The 22601-nt window shown below is 28.6% G+C and overlaps 1 protein-coding gene and 1 non-coding gene across 2 annotated transcripts; one reads left to right on the forward strand and one right to left on the reverse strand.

Moving 5' to 3' along the window:
- Nucleotides 1–6544: 6544 nt before the first annotated feature.
- LOC142223437 (dynein regulatory complex subunit 5) lies at nt 6545–11619 on the reverse strand. The gene is made up of 6 exons (XM_075293331.1): nt 11270–11619; nt 10759–11178; nt 10452–10629; nt 10113–10309; nt 6743–6993; nt 6545–6682 (listed from the first exon to the last, which is right to left on the reverse strand). The coding sequence occupies exons 1-6, from the start codon at nt 11463–11465 to the stop codon at nt 6545–6547; spliced, it is 1380 nt and encodes a 459-aa protein (XP_075149446.1). The 5' UTR covers nt 11466–11619.
- Nucleotides 11620–16650: 5031 nt separating this feature from the next.
- Nucleotides 16651–16723, forward strand: TRNAV-AAC (transfer RNA valine (anticodon AAC)). Its single transcript has one exon. It is a non-coding gene; the product is annotated as a tRNA-Val (tRNA).
- The last annotated feature ends 5878 nt before the right edge of the window (nt 16724–22601 follow it).

The following is a 22601-nucleotide window of genomic DNA, read 5'->3' on the forward strand; positions in this document are numbered from 1 at the left end:
TTTCTGAAATAGTGATTTTTATGTGCGTTTCAGAAACGGTGATTTTGATGTGTCGCCAAAGAATTTTGTAGATGCTGAATTGGAGACAGTACTCGATTTGGACTCGTGTCCAATGATACAGTACGATTTGGAGCCGAGAGCACGGTTGCAACTCGAGCCCAAAATAATCTACTAAAACAAAAAAATCATAATTTGCAATTTCTATTTGAGATTTTATCAAAATGTAGATCTAAATACAAAGTTGTGCAGAGTATATTATAATCGGCCCGCCCGACTTTAGACTTTCCTTGCATTTTTATTTTTTGTTAAAATTGTGTTACGTCCCATAACGTTAGATTTAAATTTTAAGTACATAGATTTTGTAGAAGTATATACAATTTTGTCTAAATCGATTCAGATTCAAATTCAAGCATATGGGAATATAAACCTTTATATAGCTCGCAACAAATTTAAAGGATTTGAGATAGTATCAATAATTTTGGTCCACAAATACATTGTCTGTTCGTATCTTCTCATATTATGATGGGTATTTATATCATTATTTTCTTTATTAAACATTGCCCTAAATTTGAAATATAGAGTTCAATTGGCATCTAATGTGAAATTAAGACCTTTTTTTGCACACATAAATAAATACGAAACTTTATATCGATCCACTTACGGTACCCCCACAATAAAACTACAAATTAGTGGTATTAAAATAAGATTTAGTTATATTACCCGGAGTCGACTCCGGAGTCGGAGTCGAGCTGATGAAAAATGCTGGAGTCAGAGTCGAGCAAAATTGGCTCGACTCCACAGCCCTGCTCAAAATTTTATTTTTATAGAAAATTTTGTCAAAATTTTATTTCTATAGAAAATTTTGTCAACATTGTATTTGTATAGATAATTTTGTCAAAATTTTATTTCTATAGAAAATGTTGTCATAATTTTATTTATATAGAAAATTTTGTCAAAATTTTATTTTTATAGATAATTTTGTCAAAATTTTATTTCTATAGAAAATTTGTAAAGTACCTCTTAGTTGGATAGTATCTACCAAACATCAAGAATTCTATGAATTCTACCAACTGTGGCAACCGTGACCGAGACGTCGAATGTCGATTTTTCTCTTGCGAATAGCTATTCAAAAGGCAACAATGGAATGTATTTTGCATAGCATCGCATCGCTAATGTTATGATATAAATCTGTTCGCATACAATCAAATGCCTGTACTGTAAATTATAGGACCTTGAGTCTTGTTGTGCAGGGACCAAACTCAATAAATACAAAAAAATTGATGAAAATAAGTGCCTTTGCGTATTTTCCCAATAAAATTTTTAAAAGTTTACGAGTTAGTTAGTACGTACATGTGTCAAATTTTTAATATACAGTGAAACCTCTGAAAGGTGGACACCCATCGTTGCCTAAATTTTGCCCATATTTATGAGGTGTCAAGGTTTGAGAGGTTAATTTTAATGTGTTAATATAGCAAACGGGTTCGGGTTTCAGACTGTCCAAGATTGAGAGATTTCACTGGTATATCCTTATCCGGCTTATGGATTTCCCCTCTGGAAAATCCATAAGCCGTACTATTTATCTTTTGTGCTTGTATATGTGGTTGCATTTTTTGGACCCACAAATATACTCAGATAAGGAATACGATCCTCAACATTTTTGCGAGAAAATTTTCCATATTCCTCGTCCAAAAATATCATTTGGTTTTTAAATATGTTTGAGGTAATCATATTCCTTCTCTGCGGGTAGATATGATAAAGATGATTAGAAGAGATTAATTTTTTGATTAGCCTCCAAGGATCCTAATCATCCGACTTTATATCTTGGGAACTTTGGGCAGTGTTGCCAGTATTGGGAATTTTTCCCCAAATCGGGGATATTTGGGCACGAAATTTTTGAGTTGGGGACTTTGGAAGTTGGTGGAGAATCTCCAGAAATTTTAGGGATTTTTGTGGGTAATTTTCGAAATCTGTTCTGAATATTAAATCAGGTTTAGAATTATGTTTTATATGAAATTCTCTTCATCTACATGCTTTAAGAAGTACAGCGAATCTTCAAAACACAAAATTAAAATTTCCCCTTTTTATTCCATGGCATTTATTTGGGGGCCAAGGACTAATTACACTGCGTGCCTAAGAAATTTGTCTACTATTTTGAAATTATTTCATAAGGTCTCGGCTCGAAGTGTAGCCCCCTTATCTGCGTACATCAAAGATTTGGAAAATACATACATGTATCCCATACATATAGAGTAGAGTTCATATTGGACCAGAAAACGCCATATTGTTAGAACTAAATTGTGATTCACAAATAGACATTTTGACCGGATTTCCATTTTTATTTCTCGATTTTTATTTATTTTTATTTCTTAGAAGAGGGCCTATTCCTCTACATTTTTCAAAAAAACTTGTCAACAACTTTTTGGGGAATTTTGTGGGGAATTTTAATTTAATTTGGGGGTAAATTGAGCGTCCCAGTTTGGGGACAATAGTCAGGAAAATACTAGAAACACTGCCCTTGGGTCTCCGCCCATCCACATGGTAAGGATTTTTATTTAACATTTGTTCATATAAATGCCTCTTTTATTTATCACTTACTTATTTCGTATTTTCCTCTATTGATGATATTCAAATCAATTCGTCTACCAGCAACCATTCAATATTTAAGTCTGGCCCTTTCTTTCCAAAATGACTGCAACACGAGTATTGACATTTCCGCACACAAACCACAGAAAAATCGTTTTCATTTTCCTACCTTTCTTTTGGATGTTTGCTTATATTTATGGGCGAATATTTATACAGCTTTTCTGGTTAAAGAAATGAACAAATTTCCTTACTACTGCCATTGCTTCAAAGTCAACTAACGACAAGTATTCATTCATCCTCTCCAACATCTTGCCTCCTATCCCAGACAGATTATGGTTTTCCAGAATAAAGAATAAAGGCGTTTGTTGGCATTGGCAAATTTATCTGGGATTAAGTTGAGATTATGGCAGCTGACATGACTTTGTCGAAATAGCATGATTAAGTTGTTCTTCATTTTCAAGCGTCATCATCAACCTTATCGATACCTTGGCTTTGGTCGGTGTTAAGAGACTTGGAACACTTCTATAGAGAATTGTGTTGAAAATTTCACATCAGTGTCTCTTTGTAAAGATATCTGAAGAAATGGTTAACCAATATGTGGAGGGGTGGAAAGAAAAATTGTTTGGTTAAAAAAAAAATTAATAACCATACTCAATTTTCATGACAAGCATTATTATGACCAAATTATACACCTTATATAAATATGCAAGAATATTTACCATAGCGTTCACCCCTCAAAGGATGGTAGAATGAACAGTTTGAAGTCCTTTTCTCAAGTTGTAGGCAAATTCGGTGATCTCCAACACTCCAAATACTATGTATCTATGTGGCTGCATGTCTCCTTTTTTAAAGGTTTTCTAGTTTGTACGTCGATGTAAAGCAATTTATTTTGAATTATTTTTATGATATTTACAACCATTGGCTGAATATTGTTCATTGGAATAGTCAACCTGGTGCTATTATAAAAAGGCTAAATAGGCAATTATGAGTTTTTATAGATGGCAAATTTGTATACAATTTGAAATATTTTTTGTGCAAAAAGATTAGAAAATTATTATGAATGATGCCTTATTACAGGAAACGGAAATATGATATTGTGGATATACATATAGGAAACAATTGTTTGTGTAACTATATTGTGGTTAGGAAATTGAGATGAAGTTTATTAAGTATGGAATTTCCAATACGGAGTTAGGGTATTACACAACACCTAGTATTGATTTAATGTTGTTCTAAAAATGACAAAAGAACAGTCATACTGAGACCGTATTGCATGAACTTAGTTGGGGTTTTTTGAAGTCTTATTATCTTTCTTATGGATTTTCTAGACATTGAAGTAGCATACAATAACATTAAATGATGATTAAAATATATTGGAGTTGGTAGCACGGTTGCTACAGTTGGTAGAATTCTACCAAAAATGGTAGATTTTTACTGTTTGGTAGATTAGTAGAATTTTGAATCTTTTGGTAGATTTTGCAAAACATACCTCTCCAAATAAGAGGTACATTAATTTTTATAGAAAAAAAATGTTGACAAAATTTTCGATAGAAATAAAATTTTGACAACATTTTCAATAGAAATAAAATTTTGACAACATTTTCTATAGCAATAAAATTTTTGACAAACTTTTCGATAGAAATAAAATTTTGACAACATTTTCTATTGAAATGAAATTTTGGCAAAATTTTTAATAGAAATCAAATGTTGGCAAAATTTTCAATAGAAATAAAAATATGGCAAAATTTTCTATAGCAATAACATTCTGACAAAATTTTCTGTTGAAATAAAATTTGGCAAATTTTTTAATAGAAGTAAAATATTGGCAAAATTTTCAATAGAAATACAATTTTGGCAAAATTTTCATAGCAATAACATTTTGACAAAATTTTCTATTGAAATAAAATTTTGGCAAAATTTTTAATAGAAGTAAAAATTTGACAAAATTTCCTACAGAAATAAAATTTTGACAACATTTTCTATAGAAATTACATTTTGACATAATTTTCTATAGAAATAAACTTGTGACAAAATTTTCTATAGAAATAAATTTTTAAAAACATTTTCTATGGAAATAAAATTTGGAAAAAATTTTCAATAGAAATAAAATTTTTATAAAATTTTCTATAGAAATAAAATTTTGACAAAATTTTCTATAGAAATAAAATTTTGACAATATTTTGTATAGCAATAAAATTTTGACAACATTTTGTATAGCAATAAAATTTTGTCACAATATTCTAAAGAAATAAAATTTGGACACAGTTTCCTATAGAAATAAAATTTATATTTCTGATTGATTATCGTTGACCTTTTTATTTTATTTTTAAGCAATACTTATCATAGTTTCGGCTATAGGACGATTAAAAAACATAGGATTGATGTTTAGGAAATAAAACTTAAATAAAAACATCAATCCTATGTTTTTTTTAATCGACCTATAGCAGAAACTATGATAAGTATTGCTTAAAAATAAAATTTTGACAAAATTTCTATAGAAATAAAATTTAGCAAAATATAATTTTTTTGTTTGGTAGTTTTTTGCTAAAATTGTTCCCAAATGTTGGTTCGGCGGCGTGATCGATAACATATTTATTGATTATTTAGTCATAGCCGAAAATTGCTTGCGATTGGTCACACTCTAAGATTCTTTACAAACACAGACATTCCGCCCGGATAATCTTATAATTTAAATGGCGCATTAGGCAAGGGGTGATCGAGTTGATTCTTCAATTCATATTACGTTTAAATAATTAATGAAACAATAAAGTATTTTTTAAGGAATCCAAGAAAACTTATGAGCTAGAATTCATATTCATATTTTAATTCATAAGTCCATAAATTTTTATAAATATATTTATACATTAACAAATTCATATTAATTACACTGAAAAAACAGTGAACCCACCAGTAAGAAAACTTTCGGTTAATTTTAGGAAATTTTGAATATTTGTAGAAAATTTTAACTAAACAGTATTACAAACGTTGGCATCACACCGATGTCATAAAAGTAAGTAAATATTTTTCGACAAATTCAAGAAAATTTATAAGATATAACTAAGTTTTTTCACTTGTTAAAGAAAATTTTGTAGTTTAAAGGAAAAACTTGGAGTTCAAAATTGCAATAATGTCTTTAGTGACATATGAAGTTCATGATGGACACATTTTTGGTAAAATTTACAAATTTAAAGAAATTCTGAACTATTTTGTGGAAGACACGAATTTAGTTAATCTTTATGCTTCATTTGAGTATATTTTTTCCTCGGGTTTAGTTAATTTAACTAACGTACATAAAAAAATATTAGAGTAAAGAAAACTTTCTCCAAACATAATAATTCTATGAACTAAAATAAAGTTAAATTGGTTTTAGTGAAATAGAGAGTTCACTTTTTTTTTGAGTGTACAAATAAGTGAAAGGACGTAAATATATTGAACACTAGGTTTGCTAATGATCTTTTAAACTGTACTACGGATATGACTGTCATCCTGCCTATATATTCATATTCCAGTTAGGAATGAAGTGGCACAATTGTTACCACTGAGTATAAAATAACTTTTACAGCTAGTTTAATATAGCTTCGTTAGGCTTTAAATGTTAGTTAACTGTAACTGAAAACTTTTCAGCAGTTATTTCGTTGTGCCACCAAGGGTCATATTTTTTGAAGTTTTGTGTCACATTCACTGAGTTCACTGAACTAAAGATACTTGAAGAAAAATAGTAAATCAATGTTTTAAAAACTGGAATAAAGACAATATTTTTCGAATTTCAAAACGATTCATTTGCAGATAAACTTCATTCTAAAACTGCAAATTAAAAAAAAAAACTTCAAAGGAAAACATTTCTTTATTGAACAAAAAATTAATTCAAGGTTGCAGGATTTTGAAAATAAACTCTATCTTAGTTTTAAAGTATTTTAAAATAAATAAAAGGTTTTTGAAGACAAAAACACCGTTATCGTAATTAATCAATTTTACTATTTTCTTTTAAAATTGCCTTAATTTCGTTACATATATCCAATGATAGTCCTATATTTCGTAGATCAATAGCTTTTATGTTGGTATTATTAACGATAACATCTAATAAGTGTCGACCAAAAACCTAAAAATTAATATTCTTAATAGTTTATATAAAATTTATCCTTGTTATATAAATTCTTACCATTCCCAAATCATTATTGGTAACATCCATATACCATAAGGTCATGTTTTGACTCACAAGTTGCATAAAGCTATTTGTTATATTACTTGTCAGCGAACAACCTGAAATATCTAAATTTCGAATGGGAAGACAATCTAATACTGCAAATATTGCAGAGGCTCCATCATCACCTATGGGATTCAAACGTAGGCTAATCTTTTCCAAATTTAGATTTTTTATAGTTTTACACAACACATGGGCACCTTCGGAAGCTAGGGGATAGGAGAAACATTAATTAAATAATGCTGGAAGGGTGAACCAACTATAATGCACAATGTTAATTGCAACTGGAAAGAAGGAAATAGAAGCTATACAGACTTTAAAAATTTTTATTTCTATAGAAAAATTTGTCAAACTTTTATTTCTATAGAAAATTTTGTCAAAATTTGTATTGCTATTGAAAATTTTGTTAAAATTTTTATTGCTATAGAATATTTTGTCAAAATTTTATTTCTATAGAAAATTTTCTCAAAATTTTTATTGCTATAGAAAATTTTGTACAAATTTTTATTGCTATTGAAAATTTTGTTAAAATTTTTATTGCTATTGAAAATTTTGTCAAAATTTTTATTTCTATAGAAAATTTTGTCAAAATTTTATTTCTATAGAAAATTTTGTCAAAATTTTATTTCTATAGAAAATGTTGTCAAAATTGTATTACTCTTGAAAATTTTGTCAAAATTTTCATTGCTATAGAAAATTTTGTTAAAATATTTATTGCTTAGAAAAGTTTGTAAAAATTTTATTTCTATAGAAATAATATTTTATCAAAATTTTATTTTTATAGAAAATGTTGTTAAAATTTTTATTGTTATAGAACATTTTTTTGGGCAAAATTTTTATTGCTATAGAAAGTTTTGTCAAAATTTTATTTCTATAGAAAATATTGTCAAAATTTTATATCTGTAGAAAAATTTGTCAAAATTTTATTTCTATAGAAAAATTTGTCAAAATTTTTATTGCTATAGAAAATTTTGACAAAAATTTTGATTGCTGTAGAAAATTTTGCCAAAATTTGTATTGCTATAGAAAATTTTTTTAAAATTTTATTTCTATAGAAAATTTTATTCTTATAGAGTATTTTTTTCAAAATTTTATTGCTATAGAAAATTTTGTCAAAATTTTTATTTTTATAGAAAATTTTCTCAAAATTTTATTTTTCGAGAAAATGTCAAAATTTTATTTCCATAGAAAATGTTGTCAAAATTTTTATTGCTATAGAAAATGTTATCATAATTTTATTTGTATAGAAAATTTTGTCAAAATTTTATTCCTATAGAGAATTTTTTTCAAAATTTTATTTCTATAGAAATTTTTTTCAAAATTTTTATTTCTATAGAAAATTTTGTCAAAAAATTTTATTGCTATAGAATTTTTTTTTAAATATTATTTCTGTAGAAAATTTTGCTAAATTTTATTTCTATAGAAAATTTTTTCAAAATTTTATTTCTATAGAAAATATAGTCAAAATTCTATTTCTATTGAAAATTTTATTGCTATAGAAAATTATATCAAAATGTTTATTGCTATAGAAAATATGGTTAAAATCTCGAGAAAATATTGTTAAAATTTTATTTCTATAGAAAAGTTTGTCAAAATTTTATTTCTATAAAAAATTTTGTCAAAATTTTTATTGTTATAGAAAATTTTGTCAAAATTTTATTTCTATAGAAAATTTGGTTAAAATTTTATTTCTATTGAAAATTTTGTCAAAATTTTATTTCTATTTGAAAATTTGAAAAATTATTTGTTTCAATAGAAAATGTTTACGAAATTTTATTTTTAGAGAAAATGTTGTCAAAATGTTTCTTCCTTTAGAAAATTTTGTCAAAATTTTTCTTCCTATAGAAAATTTTGTCAAAATTTTATTTCTATAGAAAAAATTTTCAAAATTTTTATTTCTATAGAAAATTTTGTCAAAAATTTTATTTCTATAGAAAATTTTGTCAAAATTTTATTTCTATAGAAAAGTTTGTAAATATGTTATTTCTATAGAAAATTTTGCCAAATTTTATTTCTATAGAAAATTTTGTCAAAATTTTATTTCTATAGAAAATTATATCAAAATGTTTATTGCTATAGAAAATTTTGTTAAAATTTTATTTCTATAGAAAAGTTTGTCAAAATTTTATTTCTATAGAAAATTTTGTCAAAATTTTATTTCTATAGAAAATTTTGTCAAAATTTTATTTCTATAGAAAATTTTGTCAAAATTTTATTTCTATAGAAAATTTTGTCAAAATTTTATTTCTATTTAAAATTTTATCAAAATTTTATTTCTATAGAAAATTTTGTCAAAATTTTATTTCTATTTGAAAATTTGAAAAATTATTTGTTTCTATAGGAAATGTTTACAAAATTTTATTTTTAGAGAAAATGTTGTCAAGATTTTTCTTCCTATAGAAAATTTTGTCAACATTTTATTTCTTTACAAAATTTTTTTTTAAGTTTTGTTTCTATAGAAAATGTTGTCAAATTTTTATTCCTATAGAAAATTTTGTCAATATTTTTATTGCTATAGAAAAAATTGTCAACATTTTGATTGCTATCGAAAATGTTGTCAAAATTTTGAAAAATTATTTATAGCTATAGAAAATGTTGTCAAATTTTATTTCTATAGAAAATTTTGTCAAGATTTTATTTCTACAAAGAATTTTCTAAAAATTTTATTTCTATAAAATTTTTTGTCAATATTTTTATTTTATTTTGTCACAATTTTTACTACTATAGAAAATTTGTCAATATTTTTATTGCTATAGAAAATTTTGTCAAAATTTTTACTACTATAGAAAATTTTGTCGAAATTTTTATTGCTATAGAAAATTTTGTAAAAATTTTTTTTTGCTATAGAAAATTTTGTCAAATTTTGTTTTTTTGCTATAGAAAATTTTGTCACAATTTTAGTGCTATAGAAAATTTTGTCAACATTTTTATTGCAAAAGAAAATGTTGTCAAAATTTGTATTGCTACAAAAAATTTTGCCAAAATTTTTTAATGTTGTCAAAAATTTTATTGCTATAGAAAATGTTGTCAAAATCTTTATTGCTATAGAAAAGTTTTACAAAATTTTTATTCCTATACAAAATTTTTACAAAATTTTTATTCCTATAGAAAATTTTTACTAAATTGTTATTCCTAGAATATTTTGTCAACATTTTTATTGCTACAGAAAATTTTGTCAAAATTTTTATTTCTATAGAAAATTTTGTCAAAATTTTATTTCTATAGAAAATTTTGTAAAAATATTTATTTAAAATTAATTTCATTGTTCTACAATTAATGTGGTACATTATGGCTGGTCCACCCTTTATATCTTGAATTGAAATCTTACTGATTTTATTATTGGTCAAATCCAAGTACTTCAACGATGCAAAGGATTCCCTATTACATGCTCCCGAGAACTCACGTATACCTTCATCACCTAAACTACAATGCTCCAGAGATAAAGCAGTAAGATGATGACAACCCTTGTCCAAACTATGTGCAAATAATCCCAGTTGATATGGCTCCAAGGCGGTATTGTGTAAACTAAATATAGGCAAGAAATAAAAAGGTGTCAACATTTTCATTGCACATAAACTTTGGAAATTTTTCAGTATATTAAGGTTTGGAATCCTTTAATAGGAATGTGGCTTTTAAGTTAGTTCTCAAGCATTTTCCTTGAGCTTACCAAAAATTTACCAATTCATGACATTGAGACAAACCCTTGGCCAGAATAGTGGCATCCTTGCGCGATAAAGTATTACAGCCCAAATAGAATTGTGTTCCTATAGTTTTAGTACAATATGTCAGACGTAATGTATGCAGTTCCGGAAGATTACTCAAAACGAAATCAAGTGGAATGTGATCTGGAAGTGAAAGGAGTTATAGACTTAAAGACATGGCATCCTCCACAGTTCCTCATCCTCTCTCTCTCTCTCCAACAAGGTGTGACATCTTTGCATGGATGACATCTCGTTGTATCCTCCAAACCTTACCATTAAGACCATCCATGCTGGGCTGTAGGTAGTTTATCTCCAATTGATTTATATACACTGCACAAATGTCCAATATTTGTGTTTGTATGCTCTCCTCTTCATAGTCCAGGGTTGCTAGATTTTCAATAAACTCTTGCAGATGTCGTTCCATGTAAATGTTAATCCATGGCTTCGCTACTGTTTTACCCCTTTGTGGCACCGGATTGCTGAGACTGGGTGATGGCAATGGCTTTGGTGGATAGGGTTGATATGTATATGTCATATAGTAAAGGGTTTTCCAACGATGTTGATAACTTTTACGCCAAAAGAAATCATCCTTTATATGGGAACTGAGTATCTTGAGCGGAAGATTTACATCCAAGTTGCTTAAGATGTAGTTACGGTCTTTTTGCTTGGGTATTTCCTTATAGACAGGATTGTCTGGTGGCCGGAAATGAAATGAGGATTGCCCCAAAAAAACAAAAATATAGAAATAAATAATTGCTGACGTTTGTCTTATTGTCAGTCATACCACACCAATTCTCCAAGAGTAAGTCCAAAACCAAATGCCTTAGGCTTCTCGGTTGATTTACCTCGTCGTCAACGTCATCACCTATGTTCAATGATTTTCCATGAATTTTTGGTAATTTACATTGTGATAAATCGAAATAGGTCTTCAGCGTATTTAATTCCACGGAAATTGGAAATTCTACTTGAGTAAAATCCATGTTTGCTTCACTTGACCACTTTTCATCGACTTAGTCGTGGATATGACTTTGGCATAAACAAAAGGTTTGTTTATCAACAAAGCGTTGTTAAGGTAACGATGAGGGGTATCTTGCCTTCATTTTAGTTGTGGGGGTTGATTGCATTTTTAGAAAATTTAAAAAGAGAATTTTACCAATCTATTTATTAAATAAATTTATTTGATTTCATTTTTGTCCAGAATGTAAAGAAACTTTTTTGTCGAAAAGACATGTTTTCAGAATTACAGAAATATCCAAAGAATTTCATCCAAAAAGTTTTAATTGAGTTTTTGAAAAATATTCAAGTAAAAAATTAATCTATTCAAAAAAATTTTTAATTGAAACAAAAATCAATCACTAAAATTAATTTTTTTACTTTTTAATTGGATAAATTATTTTTTTAATTGACTTGGGTAATTGATACTATCATTCCTGTGATTGAAGACATTTCAATTAAAAACTATTTGGATCAACTAATTTCGTGATTGAATCCAAAAATTATTTTTTTATGTGTGTTCTATTGAATTTGGTATCCAACGTACAAAATCTACCTAAATATAATGAGTATGGTATCCAAAATAAGATTAGTTTTGGAATCCACATAAAAAGCCTTAAATTGGTTGACTCGGTCTGGGACACTTCAACGACGCTATGAATATGAGCCTCATGAAAATGATCCCCCAAATCTAAATGAAATAGGACCCCAAAAATTATATGGAAAACAACAACATCAAATTCTTCTTGTTTTTGGAGAGTAGCTTCATTTTATTTTCGCATTATGAAAATAAACTCCAATGTATCAAATGAAAATGAACCCAAACATCTATTTTGGAATTGTGCTTCGTTTTCAAGTGGGGCCTATTTTGGCATTGTGGTATTTGACAATGATGGGAACTATACATACTTTTGCTGTTCCCTAATAGCATTCTATATCATCAGATATGCGTTTTGCGGTCGGCCTTCGGACGGGGTTTAAAACTTTTTTATATGGACAGCGTCCAAGGTGGGGTGGAGGTTCGTACTCAGGCACGTATTTTATTTTTTCTTAAAACTTCATATATTTTCCATCAGTTAGGATTCATCTTCATCAGTTATTATTTATTTCTTTTAAATCAAATTTGCAAAAAAATATCTTGGGGCTCATATTCATTATAAAACGTTGTACCTCATTGGTGGCCCTGTTGCATTTAGGTTTTGGGGCTCATTTTCCTGGGGCCCATTTTCATATCGCCCTCTTCGATAAGTCCTTCCAATATAAACAATATGGTACTCATATTAAAGCTAATTTAGAAAGACCCTATTCTAAAAGTCTAAAGTCGGGCGGGGCCGACTATATTATACCCTACACCACTTTGTAGATCTAAATTTTCGATACCATATCACATCCGTCAAATGTGTTGGGGGCTATATATAAAGGTTTGTCCCAAATACATACATTTAAATATCACTCGATCTGGACAGAATAAGTCGGCTAATGCACTAGGGTGAAACACAATGTTAGTAAAAAATATGGGAAACATTTAAATCTGAATCAATTTTAAGGAAACTTCGCAAAAGTTTATTTATGATTTATCGCTCGATATATATTTATTAGAAGTTTAGGAAAATTAGAGTAATTTTTACAACTTCTCGACTAAGCAGTGGCGATTGAAAAAATGTTGGAAAATGTTGGTATTTTGACCATTTTTGTCGAAATCAGAAAAACATATATAAGGGAGCTATATCTAAATCTGTACCGATTTCAACCGATTTCAATAAAATTTGACACACTTGATTACACTACTAATTGTACTCCTAGTTCAAAATTTCAACCATATTGGGGTAAAACTCTGGCTTAGTCCATATCGGGCGAAATATATATAGGGGAGCTATATCTAAATCTGGGAGCCACCGTGGTGCAATGGTTAGCATGCCCGCCTTGCATACACAAGGTCGTGGGTTCGATTCCTGCTTCGACCGAACACCAAAAAGTTTTTCAGCGGTGGATTATCCCACCTCAGTAATGCTGGTGACATTTCTGAGGGTTTCAAAGCTTCTCTAAGTGGTTTCACTGCAATGTGGAACGCCGTTCGGACTCGGCTATAAAAAGGAGGTCCCTTGTCATTGAGCTTAACATGGAATCGGGCAGCACTCAGTGATAAGAGAGAAGTTCACCAATGTGGTATCACAATGGACTGAATAGTCTAAGTGAGCCTGATACATCAGGCTGCCACCTAACCTAACCTAACCTAACCTATATCTAAATCTGAACCGATTTAAACAAAAATTTGGTGCACATTGTTCTTCCTGTGCAAAATTTTAAACAAATTAGGGTAAAACTCTGGCTTCTGGAGCCATATAAGTCCATATCGGACGAAAGATATAAATGGGAGCTATATCTAAATCTGAACCGATTTCTTCTAAAATTAATAGAGTTCTATTCTGGGCCAAAACACATACTTGTGCCAAATTTGAATTCGATTGGACTAAAACTGCGACCTAGACTTTGATCACAAAAATGTGTTCACGGACAGGCGGACATGGCTATATCGACTCAGGAGCCCACCCTGAGCATTTTTGCCAAAGACACCATGTGTTGCAAACATATGCACTAACTTATAATACCCTGTTCCACAGAGTGGCGCAGGGTATAAAAAAAATTAAAAAAAAAACAAAAACAACACGTTGCGCGATTTCAAACATGAGAATATTTGAAAAGCTTGACGTAATTCGTTTAGTCCCTGTCCATAGGGTAATATCTCAAACCCGGGTCCAAGTTGGGGCCAACCACTGTTGCCAAATAAAAATAAATAGAAATAAAATTTTAACAAAATTTTCTATAGAAATAAATAAAAATAGAATAAATAATTTTGACAAAATTTTCCATAAAAATAAAATGTTGGAAAGAAATTCTATAGAAATAAAATATCGACAAAATGTTTTATAGAAATAAAATATCGACAAAATTTTTTATAGAAATAAAATGTTGATACAAATTTCTATAGAAATAAAATTTTGAGAAAATTTTCTATAGAAATAAAATTTTGAAAAAAAATTTCTATAGAAATAAAATTTTGACAAAATTTTCTAGAAACAAAGCTTTGACAAAATTTTCTATAGAAATAAAATTTTGGCAAAATATTCTATAGAAATAAAATTTTGATAAAATTTTCTATAGAAAAAAAATTTTGACAAAATTTTCTATAGAAATAAAATTTTGACAAAATTTTCTATAGAAATATAATTTTGATAAAATTTTCTATAGAAATAAAATTTTGATAAAATTTTCTATAAAAATAAAATTTAGATAAAATTTTCTATAGAAATAAAATTTTGATAAAATTTTCTATAGAAATAAAATTTTGATAAAACTTTCTATAGAAATAAAATTTTGACAAATTTTTCTATAGAAATAAAATTTTGATAAAATTTTCTATAGAAATAAAATTTTGGCAAAATTTTCTATGGAAATAATTTTTTTTTTAGTTTTTTAAGGACTTGAGGTAAAGAATATTTGTTCCTCGTTTGCCTAAAAATCCTTTTCGGAGGAAAGTAATTCTTTTGGTGCATGACGGAATTATGTGGTATTTTTTAAACAGCGGATTAAAGCGTTTACTAAAAATGACATGATCTTGCATATTGGCCCAATAGTTTCACACACTTATCTTATTAAATTGTCTTATTAAACTTTTAATCGACAAAGTCTCAACCATACATCTGTTATTATTTATTCTTATTAATCACCTTTTTGTTTTTTTTTCTGGAAAATCCTTCAAGACAAATTTCTTGAGCAATATGTCAACAAAGCATTTGCAATTAAAAAACAAACTGCGAACCCACGAAAAGTTAACAAAATAACAATCCTAAAATAAAAATGCAAAACTTTAAAATCCCTACAGCCAGCATTTTCATTATCCTTTCAAGGAGCCTTCTTCATCAAGGAAAATAATGAAAAAAAAAACGAAAATGTTGAGAAAACATTAGCTCAAGTATCCCTTTTAATGGCATACTACTCAACTCTCTCAAGAGATATGGCAAAACTTCTAGAAATCTAAAGAGAGTAAAGAGTCCCGAGTGTGGTTGTGTTTTAAGAGACTGAAATGGGGAGAGGAGAAAGTTGAAAATTTGCTGCCTAAGCACTTGGCGGCGAAAAGTTTTTTAGTGCTTTCTCGATTTTTGTTTTTGTTGGCAACACACTTCCATGGTTTGTTTGTTGTTATTTTGTATTTGTTTTTCTAATGCTGTCCGAGAATTGCACAGTGGGTGGCACTGAATAAATTAGGATTGTATGAAGCTTTCGAGAGTTTTATTAAGCAAAAAAATAAAACAAAAATAAATTAATAGAAAAATTATTAAATTTGGAAACTGTGTACCGAGGTTGTTATACTTCGTTTTTTTTTTTTTTTTGTGAGAGACGTTCAATCCCCAACGAGGAGGGAAAAGGACCATCGCAAGGCGAGTTAAAAAAAGACTATGAGTAAAAAAAATTTTTGCTATATTTTTGAACGTTAAGTATTCAACAGACTATCCTAATTTTTTTCTAAAAAGAAATTATTTAACTTTAGCAGCTTTAAACTTTTTGTCAGTATAAAGCCCGATTTCAAAAATTTTGAAAATTAATGACAAACATTTCATACACCCATCATACTTATTTCAATGGCTGTGAACGTACAACTGTACAACGTATAAATTCCCCCCATTGTGTCATTGGTGGGAGGTGGGGGTAAGGTGCTCTCACCGTAAGAACATGGATTGAAACAAAAACAATAAGCACTCAATTCTGATATGGTTTCTGCCTTATGCCTTATTCTTTGTTTTCCACTCGACCTAATGGCTTTAAGAGGGTTAAGAAGCTGAAAGCAAATGCCACCAATCTAATTAGACTAAAATATCATAATTTGTTTAGATGACCTACGTTTAAACTGTTACCTCATAACCATCTATGGAAATGACAATAAAAGTTTTTTTTTTTTTTTGGGGGGGGGGGGGGGGCGGTGTGGGCTAATGTCTTAGCAAATGATAAACAAATATATTAAAATAATTTTCTTATTTTATTTTCAAAAATATATGTATTTATATCAGACATTCAATAAAAAAGGTTGCTTGAATTGATAGCACTTTGCTGTTGATATAGTTTCTCATGAGATTTTTGATAATGCAAAGAAAAATTGAGCAATATAACACATGTGTTTCCGTGGTGTAGTGGTTATCACATCCGCCTAACACGCGGAAGGCCCCCGGTTCGATCCCGGGCGGAAACAGATAACTTTTTTAAAATTTTTTTAATTAATTAAATCATATAAAAAACGTTTGAAAAAATAGTGTTTTTAATGTTTCAGAAAAAAATAATAAATAATTTTGATAAAAACAATCATTATGGTCGGTTCAGTTTATTAAGCTAATTAAACCAATATTGTTTTGTAAATAAAGGCAAGTTTTATTATATTTTGTCCTATTATGGTTTTATGTATTTCTAATAATATTCCGAAACAGATTATAATTTTTATTAAAAAAATCTTTATGGTTTTATTTAGATTCAACATTAAAATTTATTAATAATTTATATATTTCCAATAAACGTTAGAAATAATTTTGATCTATAAAAATTTTGTATGGTTTTATTTATTAGCTTTAATTAAAACTAAACTACATTTTCAATAAAAACTGTGTGTGTAACATGGAGTTAAAAATAATATATTATTAATAATATATTATTATTTTATTAAATAGTTTTAATAAATTTAAGAAACAATTTGGTTCCATTAAAAATAATTAACACTTGCAATAAATACTTTTTATAAAGATAGGGTAAAAACTTAAAATAAATTAAATTATTAATTTATTTTTTTATAAGAAAATTGAGTTAGCCTTTATTAAAAAGATCTTATTTAACAAAAAAGCAGTCTTTGTAAATTTAATTATTTTTATAAAGAGGGAGCAAATAGCTATTACTTTCATTCAATTAATTTATTAGATCATTTAAAAAAATAGTTTTTATAAGTAGCTTGAGTTTGCTTTTTTAATTAGATAGGTAACAATAAAAACGTTTTTAAATTTAATTATTTTTATTTGCTATTTGTTATTAATTGAATTAAATTAAAATATTAGATCATATAAAAAATTTATATGACTGTTATTAGATTTTAACTGAAAAACTACAATTTTTTGTTTTATTGGCATTTTTGTACATTTTTGTAATAAAAAAATTAAAGTGTTTATTTTAATTAAATTAAATTATTAGATCGTTTAAAGAAAATATACAAACATATTATTTTAGATTTTAACTGAAAATATATTATATGATTTTTTCTATTTAAAATAATTAACATTTTTAATAAAAACTTTTTATAAATTCTATTAGTTTTATAAAGATTGAGCAAAAACATAAAAAATAAACTAAATAAAAAAATCTTGATTAATTATTTGATAATAAAAAGCGTTTACAATAAATACATTTTTAAATTTAAACATTTTTATAAAGGTATAGCTAAAACCCAGCAAAAAAAGCGTCGCCAAAAAAGTAATGAAAATGTTCTTTTTGGATCCGCAAGTGGTGCAAAACGGACGCAGAAGCGATGAATTTCCCAGCAAAAAAAATTGGAAGTTGTTCCACAAACATTTCTTTTAAAGCCCATCCCAGAACCCCCCATCGAGTTTTTTCAACTTCCGATGCAGTCCTTTTGGACAAGTCCACAAACATTTCTTCTAAAGCGCATCGTGGGATGCCCCAATGATTTTTGTCCCATTCCGATGCAGTCCTTTTGGACAAGTGCACAAACATTTCTTCTAAAGCGCATCTTGGGATCCCCAATGATTTTTTTCTACTTCCGATGCAGTCCTTGTGGACAAGTATTAGAAAGAATGCAATCAGGCTATTTTAAGTGCAAATTTTAAACAATTAAATTTTACAAACAAATAGAAAACTAATTAAAAAAACGGAAAAAATAGAAAATTAATAAAAAATATAAAAATAATAAAAAAAAATAAATGTCATCCCCGCTGGGATTTGAACCTGTGCCGATTGACCTTCCACGCTTCCATGGAAGTTCTTTTGAGAAGGTTTTGCCAATTACGAGAATTTTTATTTTTTTGTTGATTTTTAATGGAAAAAATATATTTATACGAAATATTTGCCGAAAATAAAAAAATAACGATGCATGACATAAAAAAATAATTTTTTAGAAAAATATTTGATAAAAAAATTGCCGCTGGTGAGATTTGAACCTGCGTTTCTTATTTTTTCGTTCATACTAATAAAGATCATCTCGAGAAGCAATTAGAATGTTATTCCTTGGAGTCGTATTACGATCATATCACAAACATTTGAATTGACCTTTCGACGCTTTATCTTTAATGGCGTTTGTGGCTGAGTGTGCTAAGGCGTTCTGTTATGGTGCCAGCAAACCCAGGTTCAACCCCTGGTCGGAGCGGAAAAGTTTTTCAAATTGTAAATTTTAGATAATAGGAAAATAATTGTGTATAAAACATATGGATGAAAAAAAAGTGAAATGGTTGAAAAAAAAAATTTTTTCCAGGGCACAACTTCTAAAGCAATGCAAAGGATCCAAAAGGGGAGTACTTCCGTCCTATGACAAGCCCATGTAAAATTCATTGGAGATGATCCAAGTTTGCACTACTTCCGGATCATAGATTGGGGATCCAAACTACTTTTTTGGAAGCTCTTTTTTTGCTGGGTTAACATGGGAGTCCTTCATTTCAACAGCCATTTCACTGAATTTGCATCACTTCTTTAGATGTGATCCGAATTCAATGTTCTGGATGTAAATTAAAAAATTCTGTTATATTTTCTCAAATAAATAATTTGTATAATTTTTTATAATTTTTAATGGATTCTAACGCTTGTCGGAAACGCTTGACCTCAAATATTTTCAAAAATTCAAAATATTTTCAGATTGGATTTAGCATTTTTTTCGAAAAAATGTAAATGATTTGTACCATTTTATGAATTCTTACTCTGTTTTTAACCTATTTGAAACAAAAAAAGTTAAAATTACCCATTAAAAGTATAAAAAATTGAATTAAAAGAACTTCATGGGTAGTTTAAATAAAGAACATCATTGGGAGTGCATCTTCTGGAAGTGCTTTTAAAGTTGTGCCTTTGGAAGAACGTCCAAATTTTTTTGCTGGGAAGTTATTATTTTAATTAAAGTAAATTGTTAGACATTAAAAAAAAATAAAGCAACTGTAATTAGATTTTTAGTAAAATAAAAATGTTATTATGAAATCCTCCGATTGCTACAACGTTATAAGGAAAATTGTTCACAATAAAATTAATCAGCTATAGACATTTTCGTTCATTTTTTTCTGAAGGAAGTTTCACTTTTTCGTTTTTCCCATTTTACTTGATCCTTCCTCACTTGTTTCGCATATTTATGCTATTTTTCAATTAAAATCAAATTGTTTTTCTCGTCTGTATAAATACTTCCAAAAAAACACACGTCCGTTCACACATACGTACATCTTTTTTCATTGTTTTTGTTCTTAGTAAATTTTGTCTGTTTATTTAGGACTGTTTTGTTATGCAGTATGGTGTTGATGTTATTACTGCCAGCATGAGAATATTCCACTCAACACTACATTTAATATGGAAAAAAGGATATGTGTAAATGGATTCATGAATAGAGTAACATTGAGCAGGTATCCAGAGATGTGAGAAGAGCAAGTGAGATAAATTTTGCACTGCTCCTACAATTAAAAGTGATAGTCCGGCACTCTTTTTTCTAAAGAAATAAAAAAAAAAAACTGGTGTTCATGGCCTCCAATTAAAACTCGCGGACTTCTTTGGTGAATGTGAACTCAAACGTGGCTATTTAGTTTTTGGTGAAGTTTTCCTGAGGTTGATATTAGTTTGTTTGTAACGGGAATGCTCCAAAAACTTCCGCATCAATATCCTATACGTGTAACACTCACTCACTCACACATCTCCAATACTCATCCAGCAATTGAGACCATATAGAGTTTTTTTAATGGTTTGCGAAATTTTTGTAGAAGTAAATCAGAAAATTCAGATCTAAACAAAAAAATGATTGTGTGGGACAGGGTTAATGGGTTCACCACACAAAGTTCATACAAAAATAATTACTACTGTGGTCCAATCGGAATAATTGAATATTGCTGAAAATTTCCAAACGCAAAAGACAACTGTAATCAGAAAAACAAATCAGAATAAAAGGAATAATGAAATTCACCAATAAATTTTGGACGGCCTTCAGTGAAAAAAGGATGCCTTATTCCAAAGAATTTGTCTTTACCCTATAATTTCGGTATTGATTCCGAACCAAAGAAGCAGAGAATTGAAGTAAGGATACATTTAAGATACATTTCACTTTTCAAAATGAGTTTTGCGTATTTGTAACTAGGAAAAACTCGACTTCAAGTAGAAATTATGCGTTTTTGCTTTGTAATCAAGATACAAAAAGACAATAAATTTAAAGCCAATTTTATTAAATTTTATGATTTTTTCAGAATTATTAAAGTCATGTTGTCATTGGTCAAACGAAATTTTCTTTCATGTTAAAATACCCATTTTTAGGCAAATCACTTAACTCTAAGGCCAAAATGACTTCATTGAAATGCTTATCGATTTTTGGACAAGGGAAAAACTTAATCGAATTACTTTAATACAGATACTCTCCCAAGCAAACATATACAGTGAAATATCTGAAAGTGGACACCCACGGTTGCCTAAATGTTGTCCACCTTTGAGAGGTGTCCAGGTACGAGAGGTTAATTTTAATGTGTTAATATAGCAAACGTCCACAGAAAACTGACCACATTTGGGAGGTGTCCGGGTTTCAGAGTGTCCAAGTTTGAGAAGTTATACTGTATATATCGATACACATACCAGCTAAACAAAAAATGGTGGTTCTTCTAAAGGCACAACTTTAGCACTTCCAAAAATGTCATCCGAAATATGTTCTTTATTTTAACTACACAGGAAGTTCTTTTAAATCATTTTTTTTATAACTCGTTTTTTTCATATTTTTAATAGGTAATTTTAAATTTGTTGGTTCACATAGATTAAGGACAGAATTAGAATAAAATGGTACAAATAATTTAAATTTTGTTAAAAATATGCTAAATCCATTCTAGAAATATTCCGAATTTTTGAAAATATTTGAGGTCAAACGTTTCAGACAAGCGTTAGAATGCATTAAAAATCATAAAAAAATATTGATCTGGCAAAATATTAAAAAAATAAATTAATTCACATCTAAAACATTGAATTCGGATCACACCTTAAGAAGTGATGCAAATTCTGTGCAACGGCTGTTGAAATGGTGGATATCCGTCCCATGACAAGCTCATGTAAAATTCATTGCTTCTGCGCCAATTTTGCACTACTTCCGGATCCAAAAGAACATTTTCTGTATTTTTTGACGACGCTTTGTTTGCTGGGACCCTATTCGGCTCACCTATTTATAGATCGGGGTAAAACCATGAACTGATTCAGATCATCTTCGACATATTTATTTATGGACCTAAAATACCTCAAGATATCCAATTTCATGAAAATTCAATAAACATTGCGGTATCTAAAAATCCAAGAGATCAAATCGGAAGATCGGACTATATGGGATCATATCAAAACCTGGACCTATTCACACCTTATTCGACATATTTCTTTATGGACCTCAAATACTTCCAGATTACCACTCTCAGACAAAGCGAATAAAAATTGCAATGTCCAGAAGCTCAAGAAGTCAAATCTTGAGATCGGGCTATATGGAGGCTGTACCGAAACATGGACTGATTCAGACCATCTTTGGCACATTTATTTATGGACCTAAAATACTTCCAGATTTCCACTTTCATGCAAATCGGATAAAAAATACAGTGTCCAGAAGCTCAGAAAGTCAAATCCAGATATCGGGTCACTTTCAGGCAAAGCGGATAAAAATTACAGTGCCCGAGCGACTGCATAAGAGAAATATTCTGAATTTTTGAAAATATTTGAGGTCAAACGTTTCAGACAAGCGTTAGAATGCATTAAAAAATCATAAAAAAAATATTTATCTGGCAAAATATTAAAATTTTTAATTCACATCTAAAACACTGAATTCGGATCACACCTTAAGAAGTGATGCAAATTCTGTGCAACGGCTGTTGAAATGGTAG

This window comes from Haematobia irritans, chromosome 1 (genome assembly GCF_050003625.1).
Source record: "Haematobia irritans isolate KBUSLIRL chromosome 1, ASM5000362v1, whole genome shotgun sequence".
In the NCBI taxonomy this organism is placed as follows: Eukaryota; Metazoa; Arthropoda; class Insecta; order Diptera; family Muscidae; genus Haematobia; species Haematobia irritans.

What these genes read in the sequence shown, in the direction of transcription:
- LOC142223437 (XM_075293331.1), bottom strand. Translation starts at nt 11,465, where the DNA reads ATGGATTTTACTCAAGTAGAATTTCCAATTTCCGTGGAATTAAATACG. An exon ending in CAGCATGGATGGTCTTAATG is followed by an intron (nt 10,630 to 10,758) that starts GTAAGGTTTGGA and finishes TTTCACTTCCAG; the next exon opens with ATCACATTCCACTTGATTTC. An exon ending in CATGAATTGGTAAATTTTTG is followed by an intron (nt 10,310 to 10,451) that starts GTAAGCTCAAGG and finishes GCCTATATTTAG; the next exon opens with TTTACACAATACCGCCTTGG.